A 15371-nucleotide genomic window follows, 5' to 3' on the forward strand; every position below is an offset into this window, starting at 1 on the left:
GGGGTGGGGCTCCGTCCTGCCGAAACCATACGTTAGGATTTAAATTTTGGTTTAGTAGACGAGGTAACTGATTTCTTAAAAAATTTGTGTAGACCTGTCCATTTAAATGACCTTGGAAAAAATGCGAACCAATAACTCTATCCTCGAAAATACCACGCCATACGTTCACAGACCAGGGATGTTGATTTGGTACAGTTCTCATCCAGTGAGGATTATTTGCTGCCCAGTAATGCATGTTGTGCCTGTTTACCTTTTAGAAAAACAAACAACCAAAACTTGAATATGTTCTAATTTAAATAAGTTAAATCTTACCTGCCCGCAATTATTAAAAGAAGCCTCATCAGAAAAAATAACGTTTCTCAAAAAATGGTTATTTTCACGCATTTTTGTTGAAATCCAAGTGCAAAAATTAATGTGATTCTCAAAATCATGTCCGTAAAGCTCTTGATGAAGTGTAATGTGGTAAGGATGAAACTTGTATTGACTAATTCCAGCATCTAAAGCAAGCCGCCTGGTACTGATTTGAGGATCAATAGCTACTGCTCCTAATACAGCAACTGCCTTATTTTCATCTGTTTGCGTTTTAATCCGATTTTGTCGTTTACTTTTTAGACTACCAGTCATACAACTTCTGGTCTCCAGTCTCTTAAAGGCCATATGAGATTTTGGAATATCCGGAAACCTCTCGGCCCACACTACTGCAGCCCCCCTATAATTTTTTCTGCACTCCCCCAAAATTCACAACATATCTACTTCTACACTGAAATTCGCTTCCATTTTTTTCTTTTTAAACCCAATTTACTTGTGTGTTATTAACAAGTCAAAATTTTTATGTGACACTGCTTGTTATGTTGCCATGGAAATCCTACTGTTACTAGGATTTTCATTTCCATCCATACTAGTAAAATAAACAGTAGGATTTCCATGGCAACCGGCTGTTATTATGGTAAAATATTCGAATTATTTTTAAATTTAATCAAAACATTTTTGATCATAATTCCGTAACCAGCAGAGCAATTTTAAATTTTTTTTGTAAACAGACTTCATATTTTATGTGGATTCGTATTTAAAAATAAAAAACACGTTATTCCATTTAAAATAAGGAAGTGACCCTCCCCCCCTCTTAGGGGGGTGAAGGGACAAATGTCAAAAATATCACAAAAAGTGCCCCCCGGTATACTTGAAATGTCACCAAAATGTCAAAAAAAAATTTGCAGCCGTTTTTGACATATCGCATTGTAACACTTTAAAAAACTCACCCTGTATAACTGGCTGAAGCTTGGCAAAATGTCAATCAAAGCTTGTTAAGAAGATCTTGGAAATCGCTCTTACCACCAAATTTGATTGCACAGGAGTGGGATGAAGAAGATCTAATATCTCTTGCTAGTTTAGCGAATCGCTTAAAAATAGGTATTTTTCATCAAGAGCTGGGTGAAATCATAGATCTATCAAAAAAAATTGAAATAAGTTTAGCTGATGAGGAAATACAACAGTGGGCTGTAGCAAAAGAAAAAACCGTCGAAAAAATGACCGAAGAAGATATTATAATAAATTTGGATGAGGAAGATCAAGATTCAGAAGAACATGGGCTCATAGCTACCAAGTCTATAATGCACAGTGAAGCGGTATCCTCTTTTAATAAATGTATAGAGTGGGCAAATAATAATGGAGAAGCTCAACACCATATCCTTCTACTGGAGGAAATGAGAAATAGGGCTAACCAAATGGCAATGAATGCTATAAAGCAAAAAAAATTACCGATTTTTTTAAATAAGTGTTTTTTTTTGTGTCAAGGTTTTTACATATTTATATGTTTATAAAAAAATGTAAACTGACATGAAATGTTTTACTTAAAGGTTGTATACATATTTTAATAAAGAAATTTGCAACAAAGAGGTTATACTGTATTTAAATTATAATTACAGGCAGTTGTCTTGCCGATTTTTTCGAAATTTTATGTACTTAATTTTTGTAATTAAAATTGTGACTCAATTGCCTGGACTACAATAAATAATTAAATTAATTAAATAAAATGTACAGGTAGTTTGCTTGCAGGAGGTTTGCTTTTTTTCGAAATTTCGGGTGTTTTTATTAAAAATTATATCTTAATTGCCTCGAATAATTAATGTAATTCAAATAATAATTACAGGCAGTTGACTCGTAGATTTTTTTCGACATTCGATTTCGGATACTTACTAAGTAAAATTGTGCCTCAATTGCCCGGACTAATTAGTTAACTTAAATAATGACATTTAAACCATAATTCTAGGCAATTGATTTGGCGATTTTTTTTCCAAAATTTCAGGCACTTTCATTAAATATGTGTCTCAATTGCCTGGAATAATAAAACGACATTTATAAAATAATTACACAGAGTTAGCTTGCCTGGGAGTTTTTATTTTAGTTTTAAGGAAATTTCATACTAAAACAAACTGTAGAACGTTAACCGTTAGAACGAGTACGAGTATAGTCAAGTTATAAGGTTCCTCACGTCATTCCTTAGTAAAGGAAATTTTTAGTGGAATATATTCTGAGAGTCGTTGACAACACTGTTCAGAAAGGAGAAAATTCGCTACAACTTTCCCGTTCTTCCACCGATTTTCATGAAACACGGACCATAAGAAAGCCCTTTAAATTCCAAACAAAAAAATCTCTTTATAGAAATGTTCATCAACCCAACCGTTCCTGAGTAAAAAAACGATTAAAAGCAATAAACCCTTACCTCGATACTGGGGTCGCACAACTCCCGAATCTTCTCCATCATCAGGTTCTTAAAATGAGGATGGTAACGGTAAACGGACCCGTCGATGCCGACCGTCACTTTTTTCTCGTCCATTTTGTGCAAAAGTGTGGTTATGGCCGCGGAGGCGAGATGCGCGGCTCGTCTACTCACGCACTCGCATATAAATCGCACGTTCACGTAATCCTGCTCGGATGCGTGTTTTAGACCTGATGCACGCAATTAAAGAATATCCACCATTATTGAATATGAATTGAAAAAAAAATCAAGTGCGTCAAACTTACCGAGCTCCTCTAAAATCTCTTTTTGATTGGTGAACAATCCCGGCTCGTCACTCTCGATTTCCGACACGTACTTGGTGTAAAACCGGCCCCTTTCGTAAAGTAGATCGGAGCCTTTGCCCCCGAACAGGAGACCCTCTTTGGTGAACTTCTCTAAGGCCAAACGGACCAGCTCGCCCATGTACATTCCCGAGATCATTTTTTCTTGTCTAAAACGTTCGTAGTTTTTATTGGGTACCAACGATATATACCGTTTGTTTCATCATTTTATAAATTCTTTCTGTTGAAGTATTGATTTTGATTTTACGTTTTGCGATTATGAACTTACAAACCTGGACTGCTAATGCAAACGGTCACCATAACCAAAAATAACTGCTGCCATCATTTTTATAGTGGTTGTATCACTCTCAACATGTTCAGTGTTGCCAAACAAAAGATAAATTAAATAAAGGTATTGAAGTTGATAACACTGATGTTTGACATGTGATCTGTCATGAACTTCAATCTAAAAAGTTGTGACTCGTACAGTGTCGTGCACTTTATTTACTCAAAAATAATGAAATCATACTTTCAGTTACCCGTTGTCCTAGCAAGAAGATGAAGTCAAAATCATTTGAGGAAATTTTAAATAAATATGATAATTCTAAAATATGTCTAAAATCGCGCAAACTTAATGAATATATCTGGACTACCAATTCAATGAAAATGTAAATGACCACTGCCAAGTGGCCGCCATTTTGCGTGATTGTGTCCTTTCGATGTTGGTCACTCTGATTAAGATCTTAAGATAGTTGCACTAGTTCTGAGATTTTTCTTGTACTTGTACTGTACACTTATACAATAATAAATTGCACTTCATGGGTCTTCACAACTCTTCAGATTGAAGAAAAGGACCTTAATATGGGTAAACTTGTTAATGGTCAACATAAAATTACTTTTGCGGAATTTGCCCAAAGGCAATAATATAAATTGTAATAAAACTTATGGTGAAGCTATTTTGAGATTCTTTGCTACAACCAGATACTACTTAAGCAGTATACCAGAAGAGTATTGCTCAATATAAAATCGTGCACACTTACATTTGCTTGCCGGGATTGATGGAATGTTTGTCCACCTCCTTATCGTACTCGGTGCGCGCGAAATCGAGACACCCGTCGTCCCCGAACGCGCCCATTTCCAAATTGATGATCACTTTACCGGAACCCATGTCGTTATCGTCGAACAATTCGGCGTTTTCTTGTTTTTCCACGTAGCAACCGTTGTTGCCGGTACCTAATAATAATTAAGCAAGTTTTAGGATTGCTTAGCAAGGAGTTTACGTTAAAGCATGCACCCTCAATAAGCTAACAGTAATAATCTAAGAAAAGCCGTACCGACAATAAGGCCGATCCTACAGTCGTGGTTTTTCCATGCGCAAGACATCAGGGTGCCGGTGGTGTCATTCAAAATGGCACACACCTCGATACTTACGTCCTACAACAAAGAAATAAAGCACATGCAATTGAAGGAAGAAAAGCTTTTTTGGAGTAAGACATACAAAATTACAGAGGAATATTGGCTTGTGATTTATAGTAATTAGAATTGGAAGCCTAAGGAAGGGTTTTCTTTTAGACTGATGTCTCCTAAGTAGACCAAGAATGTTCTTTTTCTGGAACAAATATTTGTTTGTCTAACAAGGGTTGAGTTTACTGTGATACTGAAATAGTTGAAGCGTTCTCCAAAGGGGTCAAGGAAATGGCAATTCTTTCTCAACAATTTAATATGAGAACATTTTCTGTAATTTAAAAATTTAATAGGTCAATTTTATCAACAAAGGTCCAAGAGCCATCAAACTTGATGAGTTTCAAACAAGAATATTGCTGCATCAAGAACTTTGAATATTTGTGGGACATTTTTAGCTATAGCTTTGGAACCAATTGAGATATTCTCATAATTCTTCTAGATAAATAAAAAGAAAGTTTTAAGGATGGATTTGAGGGTAAAAACATGATTCTAAGCTAAAAATTTGGGTAGTTGGGGCATTTTTGGTTGGGGCAATATTTTTTCAAATTTGTGTTCACAGCCTTTTTCTATTCCTGGGAATTTTCCTACTACTAGTACTAGGGACTACATTTAAAAGAATTTTCTTAAAAGGGATTTAGTCGCAGAAAGGGCATTTCTCACCCAACAATTTCATATATAAACATTTCCCGTAGCTGACAAACTTCTTGAGTTTAAATTAATTCTCAAGATTTTGAATAATTGAATTACATTTTTTGCCATAACTTTGAAACCAATTGGAATATTTTCATAATTTTTTGAAATTAATATAAAGTAGTTCCCGAGGATCTATTTGAAGGCAAAACCTCTAAGGTAATTCTAGGTTAAAAATTTGAGTAGTTAGGGCACTATAGCACTAGGGCAGATGTCGCTATTCCTGGGAACATTCAGATGAAATAATAAGAATATTTCTCAAAGGCTTTTAGATAAGGCATTTCTTACCCAACACTTTCATGTATAAACGTTCTCTGTTCCTCAAAAACTTTCAGAGCTAAAGTCAATTATGTGAACAAAGGTTCCAGAACAGTTTTTGAAATAAATATTGCTGCATCAAAAGTTTAATAAATCACTACAAGACATTTTTGGCCATAATTTTTGAACCAGTGGAGGTATTCTCATAATTCTTTTACATAAATATAAAGCAGTCCCCAAGCATTGATTTAAGGATAAGACCTTGATTCTAAGTTAAAAATTTGGGTAGTTAGGGCACTTTTGGTTGGGACATTTTTTTTCTTAGCAAACTTTCACTTTTCTTGAAGGCAATTTCGTAAACCAAGACTGTCTACAGTGAGATAGAGCAACACGTGCATATATCACCCTAAACCAGACCCTAATTCTATCAATTTAAAAAGCTAAATAATGCCTATAGCATGCCCTCTTATAAGCAATAAATAATACTGTTTCCTCAGTCCATTCCTGGACTCACCGATAATAATGCCGATCCTGCAATTTTTATTCAACCACGCGCAAGACATTAAGGTACCAGTAGAATCGTTTAGTACCGCCATTACGTCTATGTGAACATCCTATAAATTCACTGAACTTAGTACCAATTTAAAGAACTTTTTTACAGTTTAAAACAATTAAAAGAGAACTTGCTTACCCCTCGTCTTTCGATGGCTTCATTAAGCATTTGCACCACATCGTTACCGACCACATTGGAGCAATTAAACCCTTTGGTCCAACGCTCCAAAATGCCAACCGTTAACCCCTTTTGGGCCAGCGGGAAACTGAAAGTAAAACCCAAGGGGAGGGTTTCATGTTGCACCTAAAAAAGTTTAAAATAATCAATTTATTTATTTATTTATTTATTTATTTATTTATTTATTCATCAACGTATATAACATTTCAAGTACTTATTAATAATTAACAGTAGTCTTAAGTAACAACTATAATACTAATAAACAATACTGTGCTAAACATAATCCAAAGAGTGGGAGTAGGGCACTATCCCAAGATAGTTGCCCTAGCTGACGACTTAAATTTATTTAAAGATGTACTGAAAAAATCAAGATCTTTCGCAAATCTATTCACTGTAGAAGCTATTCTATTTATAGGACTGTTTAGTAGATAGGATGTTCTGCAAAAGGGAATGTGGAGAAGCGCCTGACCTCGTGTTGAGTAAGAAGATACATGCAAAGAGAAAAGGCACAGACATTCCGGACTTCTAACAATACCATTCAGAACCTTAAACGCAAAGCAAACATCAAAGAACTGCCTTCTACTTGATAAGGAGTTTATGCTCAGGTAGGACATGGTCTCTGAACAGGTAAGATCCAGGCCTGACTTCATAAGAGTATATCTGGCAAACCTGATAAACTTGTGCTGGATATTTTCAAGCCTCTCAATGTGAATCAGAAAATGAGGTGACCAAACAATATTGGAGAATTCGAGAAGAGATCTCACCAGGCAAATATATAGTGTCTTCAATGCTGACACATTAGTAAAGTCTTTGCAAGATCTTTTGATAAAACCAAGCAGTTTATTAGCTCTATTTACAGTATTTTCGAAGTGGTGGGAGAAAGTAAGACTCGGGTCCAGAAAGACACCCAAATCCTTGACTGAGTCAAGCTCCTTCAAGGGGATACCATCAATAACATATTGACAAGGAGGGGAGACCCTTAAACGAGTAAACCTCATAAACCCACATTTCTTAACATTCAATGACATTTCATTCGACTTACACCAGGAAAAAACTCTGTTTATATCTCTCTGAAGCACCAACTGATCCTGAGAGGAAGAAATCCGCCGAAAAATTTTCAAATCATCAGCGAAGAGCAAAAACTCAGACTCCAGTAGGGAGCCGAGGTGATTGATAAAGAGACTGAATAACAATGGTCCCAAATGGGAGCCCTGAGGGACCCCTGAAGTTGTCAAAAATGGGTTGGACAAAAAACCACCAATTTTAACACGCTGCTCTCTATCCATCAGATAAGACTTGATCCAAAGTAAAAGAGATCCGCTGATGCCGAGATCTGAAATATGAGAGATAAGAATATTATGGTTGACCCTATCGAAGGCCTTACTAAAGTCCGTGTATATCGCATGTGTTTCATTACCGTCGGCAAAAGATTTGAAGATATAGTTGCTAAAAACAAACAAGTTTGTATCCACAGAACGACCTCTGGTGAATCCATGCTGCTGATCTCCAATTATTTCCTGAAATGTGCCAGATAGAACCACCTCTACACAGTGCTCGAACAGCTTAGGAATTGCAGAGAGGATACTAATGGGACGATAGTTAGTTATGTCACTCTTATTCCCAGATTTATAAATAGGACATACATGAGATAGCTTCCAGTTCTCTGGAAAAGTTCCAGAAGTTAGGGACAAATTGAAAATATGAAAAAGTGGAAGGAAAAGGGAATGGCTGCATTCTTTCAAAAGCCTGTTTGGAATTCCATCGGGACCCGCTCCCTTTCTGCTGTCCAGTTTAGCTAATGCAGTTTCAATTGTAGTAGCACTAAGGAACACGTGGTTGATATGGTTAAATTTACATGAGGTATCGAGACCGTCAGAGGCATTAGAAGGGTTAGTATTCTTGTTAAATACAGATAAAAAGTGGGTGGCAAAGAGATTTGCAATAGAAATACCAGTATCGGCCCTGAGATCATGAAGGAACATCTCATCTGGAACGGTAGAATCGCTTTGATTGGACTGAAGTCTTACAAATTTCCAAAAGGTCTTGCTATCGTTCTCTATTGCATTTTCGGCTCTTTCAATGTAATGTCTGTAGCATTCACTAGATAATGAACGGCATTCTGAGCGCAGAACACTAAAACTTAAGTAATCAGTATTTGATCCTGACTGTCTGTACCTTCTATGTGCTATTTTTTTCTGAATAACTAGACTTTTTAGTTCTCTAGAAAACCATGGTGGATAATGTTTCTTGGGAGAGTGTTTTCTTATTGGCACAAACAGATTCAAACAATCATAAACAACAGAATAGAAGTTTGCAACAGTGGTATTTAAGTTATCGTTAACAATTATAGACATCCAGTTGTATGTAGAAAAGTAGTTATTTATAGACACAAAATCTGCTTGATTAAAGTTGTAAAAATATGTTATAGGTAGTTCCAGGTAATTGGACTTACTATTGGGTAGTTGCAGCTCAAGAGCAGGATGGTAAGGATCTGACCCGACTAAACCATTACATTTAGTTGTTAAAGTGGAATGAAAAGTTGTAAAGCAAAGGTCAAGAATTGTTCCATGATCATTAACCACTGCATTGAGCTGCATTAAACCTAGAAAAGTGAATGTGTCACATAAAAGATTTTCTTTATCAGATGTAACATTATTTGGGGTTAAGCCATAATGATCATCACTAGGTAACCATGAAATATTAGAAAGGTTAAAGTCACCAACAATAAGAACATTATTAAAGCTCTCGCAAGCTTTGGTAACAGAGGCACAATGCGCTGCATACACAGATAGATCCATGGATGGAGGAACATAAATGCAGCCAATGCAATAATCCTCGCCATCACCAAGACGCACAGAGATCCAGATTTCTTCAAGTGAATTGTCAGCAGTTGGCAAACAATGGGATTTTAGGGTGTTGCTCACTGCTAGGAGCACACCCCCGCCTCTACTTTTTGAACTGTTACTAGTGTTGCGGTCCGTTCTATACACACAGTAGTTGGAGCTAAGGAATTCACCGTCGTTGACTGTAGGATCCAGCCAAGTTTCAGTTAGGGCAAGAATGTGGTAGTCTTCTGCTTGGGCCGCACAGAGAAATCCCTTTAGTTTAGTTTTTAAGCCCCTCACGTTCTGATAAAAGAATGATACATCATCTACTGTGGGCGCTGAGACAGTGTTGGGTCTAACTGAAAATTCGCCCCTCGGCCCTGAGTGCGCCTGGGACGAAATTCCTTGACCGCTATACCGGCGGGCCAGAGGTTCGGGTCAAGTAGTCCCTTTAGTAGGGACTCTTTTACCCCTATCCTAAAGGATACAACATCCTCATTCTTATCCAATATGGCACATTTAACATCTGAGATGTTTAGTTGCTTCTCAAGGTATTTTAGAATCTGCTGCTCAGTAGTGTCCGGATTGCATCTGCCCAAATACAACCACTGACGTCTATCAGCTGCAGATAGTGAAGAAGCTTCAGAAGAAGTCCCAATGATGACTGTTTGTCTGCCAGGGTTAGTTCGATGGATTGATTGTGGTGTCGACCTATTCTGTGATTTTGCTTCAGAATTGGCGCCAGCCATTGAAGAGCTACTAGGCCTTGATCTGATTGGATCAACCCTTTTTGCGTAGGTATGGGCTACTGTTTCTGTTTCTATCGGCAAAGACACAGTATTGTCCGGAGACAAAGATGTTAGAGAAGTTATATTAGTTGGGGGGCAGGATGACTTTGATGGTATAAGATCCTTGAGCATGTTTAAATCCTCTTCCAGTGTTGACAACCTGGCCTCTAGCGCTTCATTTTTTGCTTGTAGTAGTTTTAACAATTCAGAATCACTGTTTGAGGCGGAAACGCTCTTTCCTCCGATTCCTTTCTCGACCAATCTCATAAGTCCCTCCTGGAATGCAATATTAGCATCATGAAAACCACTAGAAATTTGGTTGGTGATTGTGTTTTGAAAGGTTTTCATTTGAGCTTCCAGAAAGATAGCAGCATTTGTTGGGGAGCTGTTATCCGTGCTGGTTATCCGCAAGCTGGGTTTGCACACAGAACACACAAAACACATGACTCTAGTCTTCATTTGAGTGACCTGAGCCTCTGATGTAGTAAATTTTGAACATGATAAGCAATGCACGACACTACAGAAGTCGCAAACAATCTTATATTTTACCTCTCTATCTGTTAGACTTGCACCACACCTTCCGCAAGCCATGATATAGATAAAAATAGCAATTTAACAGGCTCCCAAAAACTCCAAATCCGAAAACACGTTGACTTGGAAATTATTATTAAAAGTCAACAAATCCAATTCTTCAAACTCGTTGGCTTAAGCAGAGCGGCAAAATAAATACCAAGAATGTTCAGGTATTGATTCTCATAGACGCACAAAAAAAAAACGTATTGTTATCTGAGAATTTCTATTGTTTCCACTGAAAATCACAATTACTCGCGAACCACCAATCACCAGCAGTACCAGATCAGAATATTGCAAAGACAATGCCAAGAAGCAGAAAATATGTAAGAATCTGAAGTCTACCTCTTTCTAATCGTGTAAAATAAAGCAAATTCGCGGAGCGTACGAATGCGCGTGTTTACAGATGTATAGTATATGTAAATTTTTGTAGTCAAGTAAAAATTCATAAAGCACACAGACAATAATGTACCTGTTCCTCTTTGACGAATATCGCCAAACATTCGGCGATATGGTCGAACAATTGCTCCCCGGAGCCCAACATGATGTGCTGAGGTATGGCGAAGATTTTCGATTTCATTTCGAAATGTTCCCCGCTCAGTTCGATGAGTAGAACGCGGAAATTGGTACCGCCCAGGTCCAGAGCCAGGAATTTGCCGGTTTCAGTACCGTCAGGCAAATCCTGGACATAGGTGGGGAAACATTTCACAGTGGCATCAGGATGTGTGGCTTTGGCGAGGCCCCTTTTGATATTGTCCAAGAAGATGTTCATGATTTTTTTTAGGGTTTCGTTGTCGTAGATTAAGTCTCGGCATTTTTCTCTGATCTGAAAAAGGATTTGTTGGATTGGTTGTAAGCTTAGAAATTATGATCTATGTTAAAGCTGGAAACAGTCATTTTTTCAGTCTTTAATTCTAACACATATAATAATAAATTATTGCGTTTTAAAGAACTCATAAATTATTATGCTTACCATACATTTTGCTTAAAATTAAAGTGAAGTGGTATTAATGTTGTGCAATCGATCAATGTCAACCATGAGCAAATATTTACTATGAAAAATATCGGTTTGGCTCACATTGTATGTAGATCATAATCTTCAAGTGGAGGATTTATTTTTAATTTTGGTTAACTATGATTTCCTAACTCATTACTGGTTCACCTGCCTGTACCCAAGGATTTTTTAATATCTCTGCTATTGTTATGAAGGTTCTGCAGTTAAATAATTTTATAATTGAGAATGTCTCAAAGGGCTTTAACTGAATCTGTGATATTTATAAAGAGATAAATAAATTTGAAAAAACTAATTTCCAAAACACTAAAAAAATTAAAATAATAAAACATAACCTATAACGGTCTGTCATTGCCTGACACCTGTCTTGTCAATTTTCGAAATTTGCAAGATTGCCATGTCAGCCCGCGTCTATTAAAAGAAAATACAAAAATAAGAAGCTTCTGCTTAGAAGCCTTTATTCAAACAATTATTTAATTTAATTGTAGTGATTTCAGCTTTAATTTCCCTCAAGAAAAACAATAACTACGACATTAGAAAATAAAATTAATTAGTTCACGGTTCAGTTCGGCAACGTTGCATAATTTCTTAAAATAGGGAATCAGGCCTTGGGGCTTCGACCATTGAAAGCTATAGAGGAGAATTACATATTTAAACTGGATGCGTCTTTTTTAACCTTCTAGCTAAAAAAATAAGTAGTTTCTTCACTTCCTTTTTTATTGCGCCTACTACTAAATACATACAAGCGGAAATTCATCAAAGTTATTCACCCGAATCTCAAATAAGATTTCCTATGGCTACATTCACTAGACGACCTTTACCTTTATATGTTTTTATTTTACATGTCTTTTACTTTCAAGGTCTTCACGGTGTTATATCGATACACTGCATTTTTAACGGGGTTTGTCTCTTGCTCAAACAATACACCCAAATTCCGCGTTAGCAAACAAACTAATATACATATTCGGGTTCCTGAAAGTGGTCAAATTAGCAAATAGTGAAGACGTTTTAAAGGTCAAAAACCGCATAATTTATTATGTAAGATGGCAAAATACCGAAAAATTATGGAATAATATTTGAGGATGCATTGATCGTACTAAAATTAAAACCCCATTAGATATAACACAGTGGACGTAACACGTCGAAGTGTCTGTTTGAACAATTCAATTACAAACTAATTAGCAGTGTAAATTCCGACACTTAATTAGTTTACTTTAGCCGGGTAAAAGTAGCTGCTAGTACTAGTAAGCCGCATTCCACGCTTTGAATGAATAATGTTCGCATTGTCTATAGATACGTCGCGGAATTTGTAATAAATTGATTCATGGCATTTCTAGTGCCTATCATAGTCTAAGCTTTTTATTATATGGGGCCCTTAAAAGCATGTTGTCAGATTGTGCAAGTTTTTTTTTTTATTTGGTGGCTCTTACTATCTCAAGGCTTTGCCTTATATTATTTTTTTGCTGAAGAACAACGTTTTTATATTTTACAACTAACTATTTTCCAAAATAAGTTACTGTTGTTAATTTTACAAAAAACTTCACGTGACAACGTCGCGGATTTCTAAAATGTGACCGGTAGTAGTCACTTGACAGGAGACGTCAAAGTGACAAGCAATTGTTGATGATTTTATAAGTATAATAATCAACTTATTTAAGTGTGTAAAAGAAGATGCATATATGGAATTATAATAGAGTACGGCATGATGTACGTAGGTATTGAAATTGCAAAAATCATGTAACATGAAACGTATGATGTATATCGAAGGCCTACTACATAGTATAAGGCGTCCAGAAACCACTCATGAATTTGTCGTGCTATTTGGGTGATGAGTATGATACAAATCGATTTAAGAAACTATTCAAACCGGCTGTCGCACAAAAACTGAATATGCCGGTGTAACAAAAAAAGTGCGTCTTACCAAAGGATGTGCCTGAATTCCACGCCTGTAACCCATCGTGACCGACCAAGATATAACCTCAAAAAAAAAAAAAAGTCACAAAAACCCGATACTACTATATAATGAATTTAAAGAAAAAAAAATCGACCGCGGTATTATCGTACGCCGCTCCACTCGACTACTGAACTGGATAAAACCGACCGAACCGAACGTTAAAAGCGCCAACTGTATGTTGATGAAAAACCATTCAATATTAGGTAAGGGCGCGGGGGGCAGGTGGGGCACGCCGAGCCTCTACGTCACGGCCCCCCGATTGGTCGGCACGAGAGGTGTGGCGCGCTTGCCCCTTTTGGGCCTTCGCTGGTGTACGGGGCCGTTGTGCCTCAAGAACAGTCCAAGGTCACGCGAGTCGACACTTTTTATTAGTCCAGTCGGATGTGTCCCAAAAAGCAGATACATAGTCTAAAGTCCTTTAGGGAAATGTTTGAATCATTTATTATTAAACGTTTATGTATCTATAGATCTAAGTCAGTATGACCGCAGTAACGGCCTATTGTAATATGTGAAATTCGTTCGCTCGGTTTGAGTCTATACAGACTTAAATTTCTGGGGATTTGAAAATCTCAAAACCTCAGAACTATGGCGAAAGCTTGGATGTCTTCAGCAGTGATTTAAAGCAAAAATGATCGATAAGGTTTCCATAATATTCCAGTAAATAAAAAATAACTAATTAATCCTGGCAGTCCTAATAAGGAAAATGGGAAACTGTTATCAAGTTATGGCATTGTCATCGGTCCTTGATGTGTGTGCAAAGTTTCAAATTGAAACCAGTGAAAATTAAGCTCAAAGATTCCGTTACATACATATGTAAATAGATACAACCCGAGCTAATGAAAGCCTGTTAAAAAGATGTAGTGTCAATAATATAAAATCAACGTTTGGAAAATGCGTGTTTGAATTGATAATCTACTGAATATTAGTTAACCAAAATGGGAAAAACCATGTTTCCGACTAAATGCCGATTAAATTATTACCGACTAGTGCAAGTGTAGTTTTAAAGAATAAAGACCCGGTTAAAATTAATAAAATAAACATGGAATGCGACGTGTATGAAAATCAATTAATTGTGCTAATAAGTGATCGGTTTGAGGTACTTATAGTGATAAAGGCGATGATTGTAACGTAATGGATAGCGACATTATAAAAGAGGTACATGCACCCTCCTCCCAATTAAGATAAATTCAAAAGTTAAACATGAACATCTTGAAAAAGGGAATTAGATCTTGATGCAGACAACTTAATAGAATACTATACTGATAACTTTAGGGAGGAAAAATTTAAAAGAATAGTATTTAAAGGTCCACCTCCTGTCCTTAAAACAGATGATATTCTAGCCACATTAAAATTTAAAAACCCATTTTTTTTATTTAAAAAATTAAAAAAAAAATAAGGATAATTGATCATACTATAATAAAATGGGACACATATAACAGAAATCCATATGTTACTGCTCTGAAATATTTGATCACTTGGTCAAAATAATTGAAAAAGAGCATCTAAGTGTTTAGAAAAGGGATTAAAAAATATGACTTCCAATGAAGTAATAAAATTACCATTTTGTACCCGCTTAAACCGATCTACATACACTAGTTCACGTTATACTGCACTAAGGTTTCATCGTCATATTCAATAGAAACATACATTATCAAGTAATAATATACATACATCGGAAATTATGAGAAAAAAAATTAATTCAAAATGACCTGGAAACTAGTCAAGTAGGGCGCATTTATTGCCCGTTTTACATATCCATTAAATTTTGTACATACTGAATATAATTAAGCCTTGAAGTGTTGGACACCAAGTGACTTTAACAAGATTAAAATGACTTCAAGTGCCTAAAAGAAATTAAATTATTAATTTATTTCTTCCAGGCAGTTAAACTTGAAGTATTAGAATATAAAGATTTCAAGCTCCTGGGAGATATTAACTTTTTTCTTCAAGCAGTTACTTAAGTAACTAAGTTACTTCAACTGCCTGGAATAATTAAAGTTGTTCTTCTAAATAGTTAAAG

The 15371-nt window shown here is 36.2% G+C and overlaps 2 protein-coding genes across 9 annotated transcripts in view; one reads left to right on the top strand and one right to left on the bottom strand.

The window, feature by feature from the left end:
• The window catches only part of LOC126740897 (RING-box protein 2), a 34538-nt gene that overhangs the window by 9294 nt on the left and 9873 nt on the right, over nucleotides 1–15371 (top strand). The window lies entirely within an intron of this gene.
• The window catches only part of LOC126740896 (hexokinase type 2), a 31848-nt gene that overhangs the window by 7801 nt on the left and 8676 nt on the right, over nucleotides 1–15371 (bottom strand). For 4 of the 8 annotated variants that reach the window (XM_050447074.1, XM_050447068.1, XM_050447071.1 and 1 more), the window contains exons 2-7: nucleotides 10858–11211; nucleotides 6164–6328; nucleotides 4395–4494; nucleotides 4101–4293; nucleotides 3025–3230; nucleotides 2723–2949 (exon numbers count right to left, since the gene is read on the bottom strand). In XM_050447074.1, the coding sequence (XP_050303031.1) occupies nucleotides 2723–2949; nucleotides 3025–3230; nucleotides 4101–4293; nucleotides 4395–4494; nucleotides 6164–6328; nucleotides 10858–11211 (1245 nt within the window). Of the gene's footprint in view, nucleotides 1–2722; nucleotides 2950–3024; nucleotides 3231–4100; nucleotides 4294–4394; nucleotides 4495–5986; nucleotides 6087–6163; nucleotides 6329–10857; nucleotides 11212–11358; nucleotides 11662–13318; nucleotides 13494–15371 lie in introns of those variants that run through there. The other 4 variants (XM_050447073.1, XM_050447076.1, XM_050447075.1 and 1 more) reach the window with 4 other exon arrangements.

This window comes from Anthonomus grandis, chromosome 10, assembly GCF_022605725.1.
Source record: "Anthonomus grandis grandis chromosome 10, icAntGran1.3, whole genome shotgun sequence".
Lineage (NCBI taxonomy): Eukaryota > Metazoa > Arthropoda > Insecta > Coleoptera > Curculionidae > Anthonomus > Anthonomus grandis.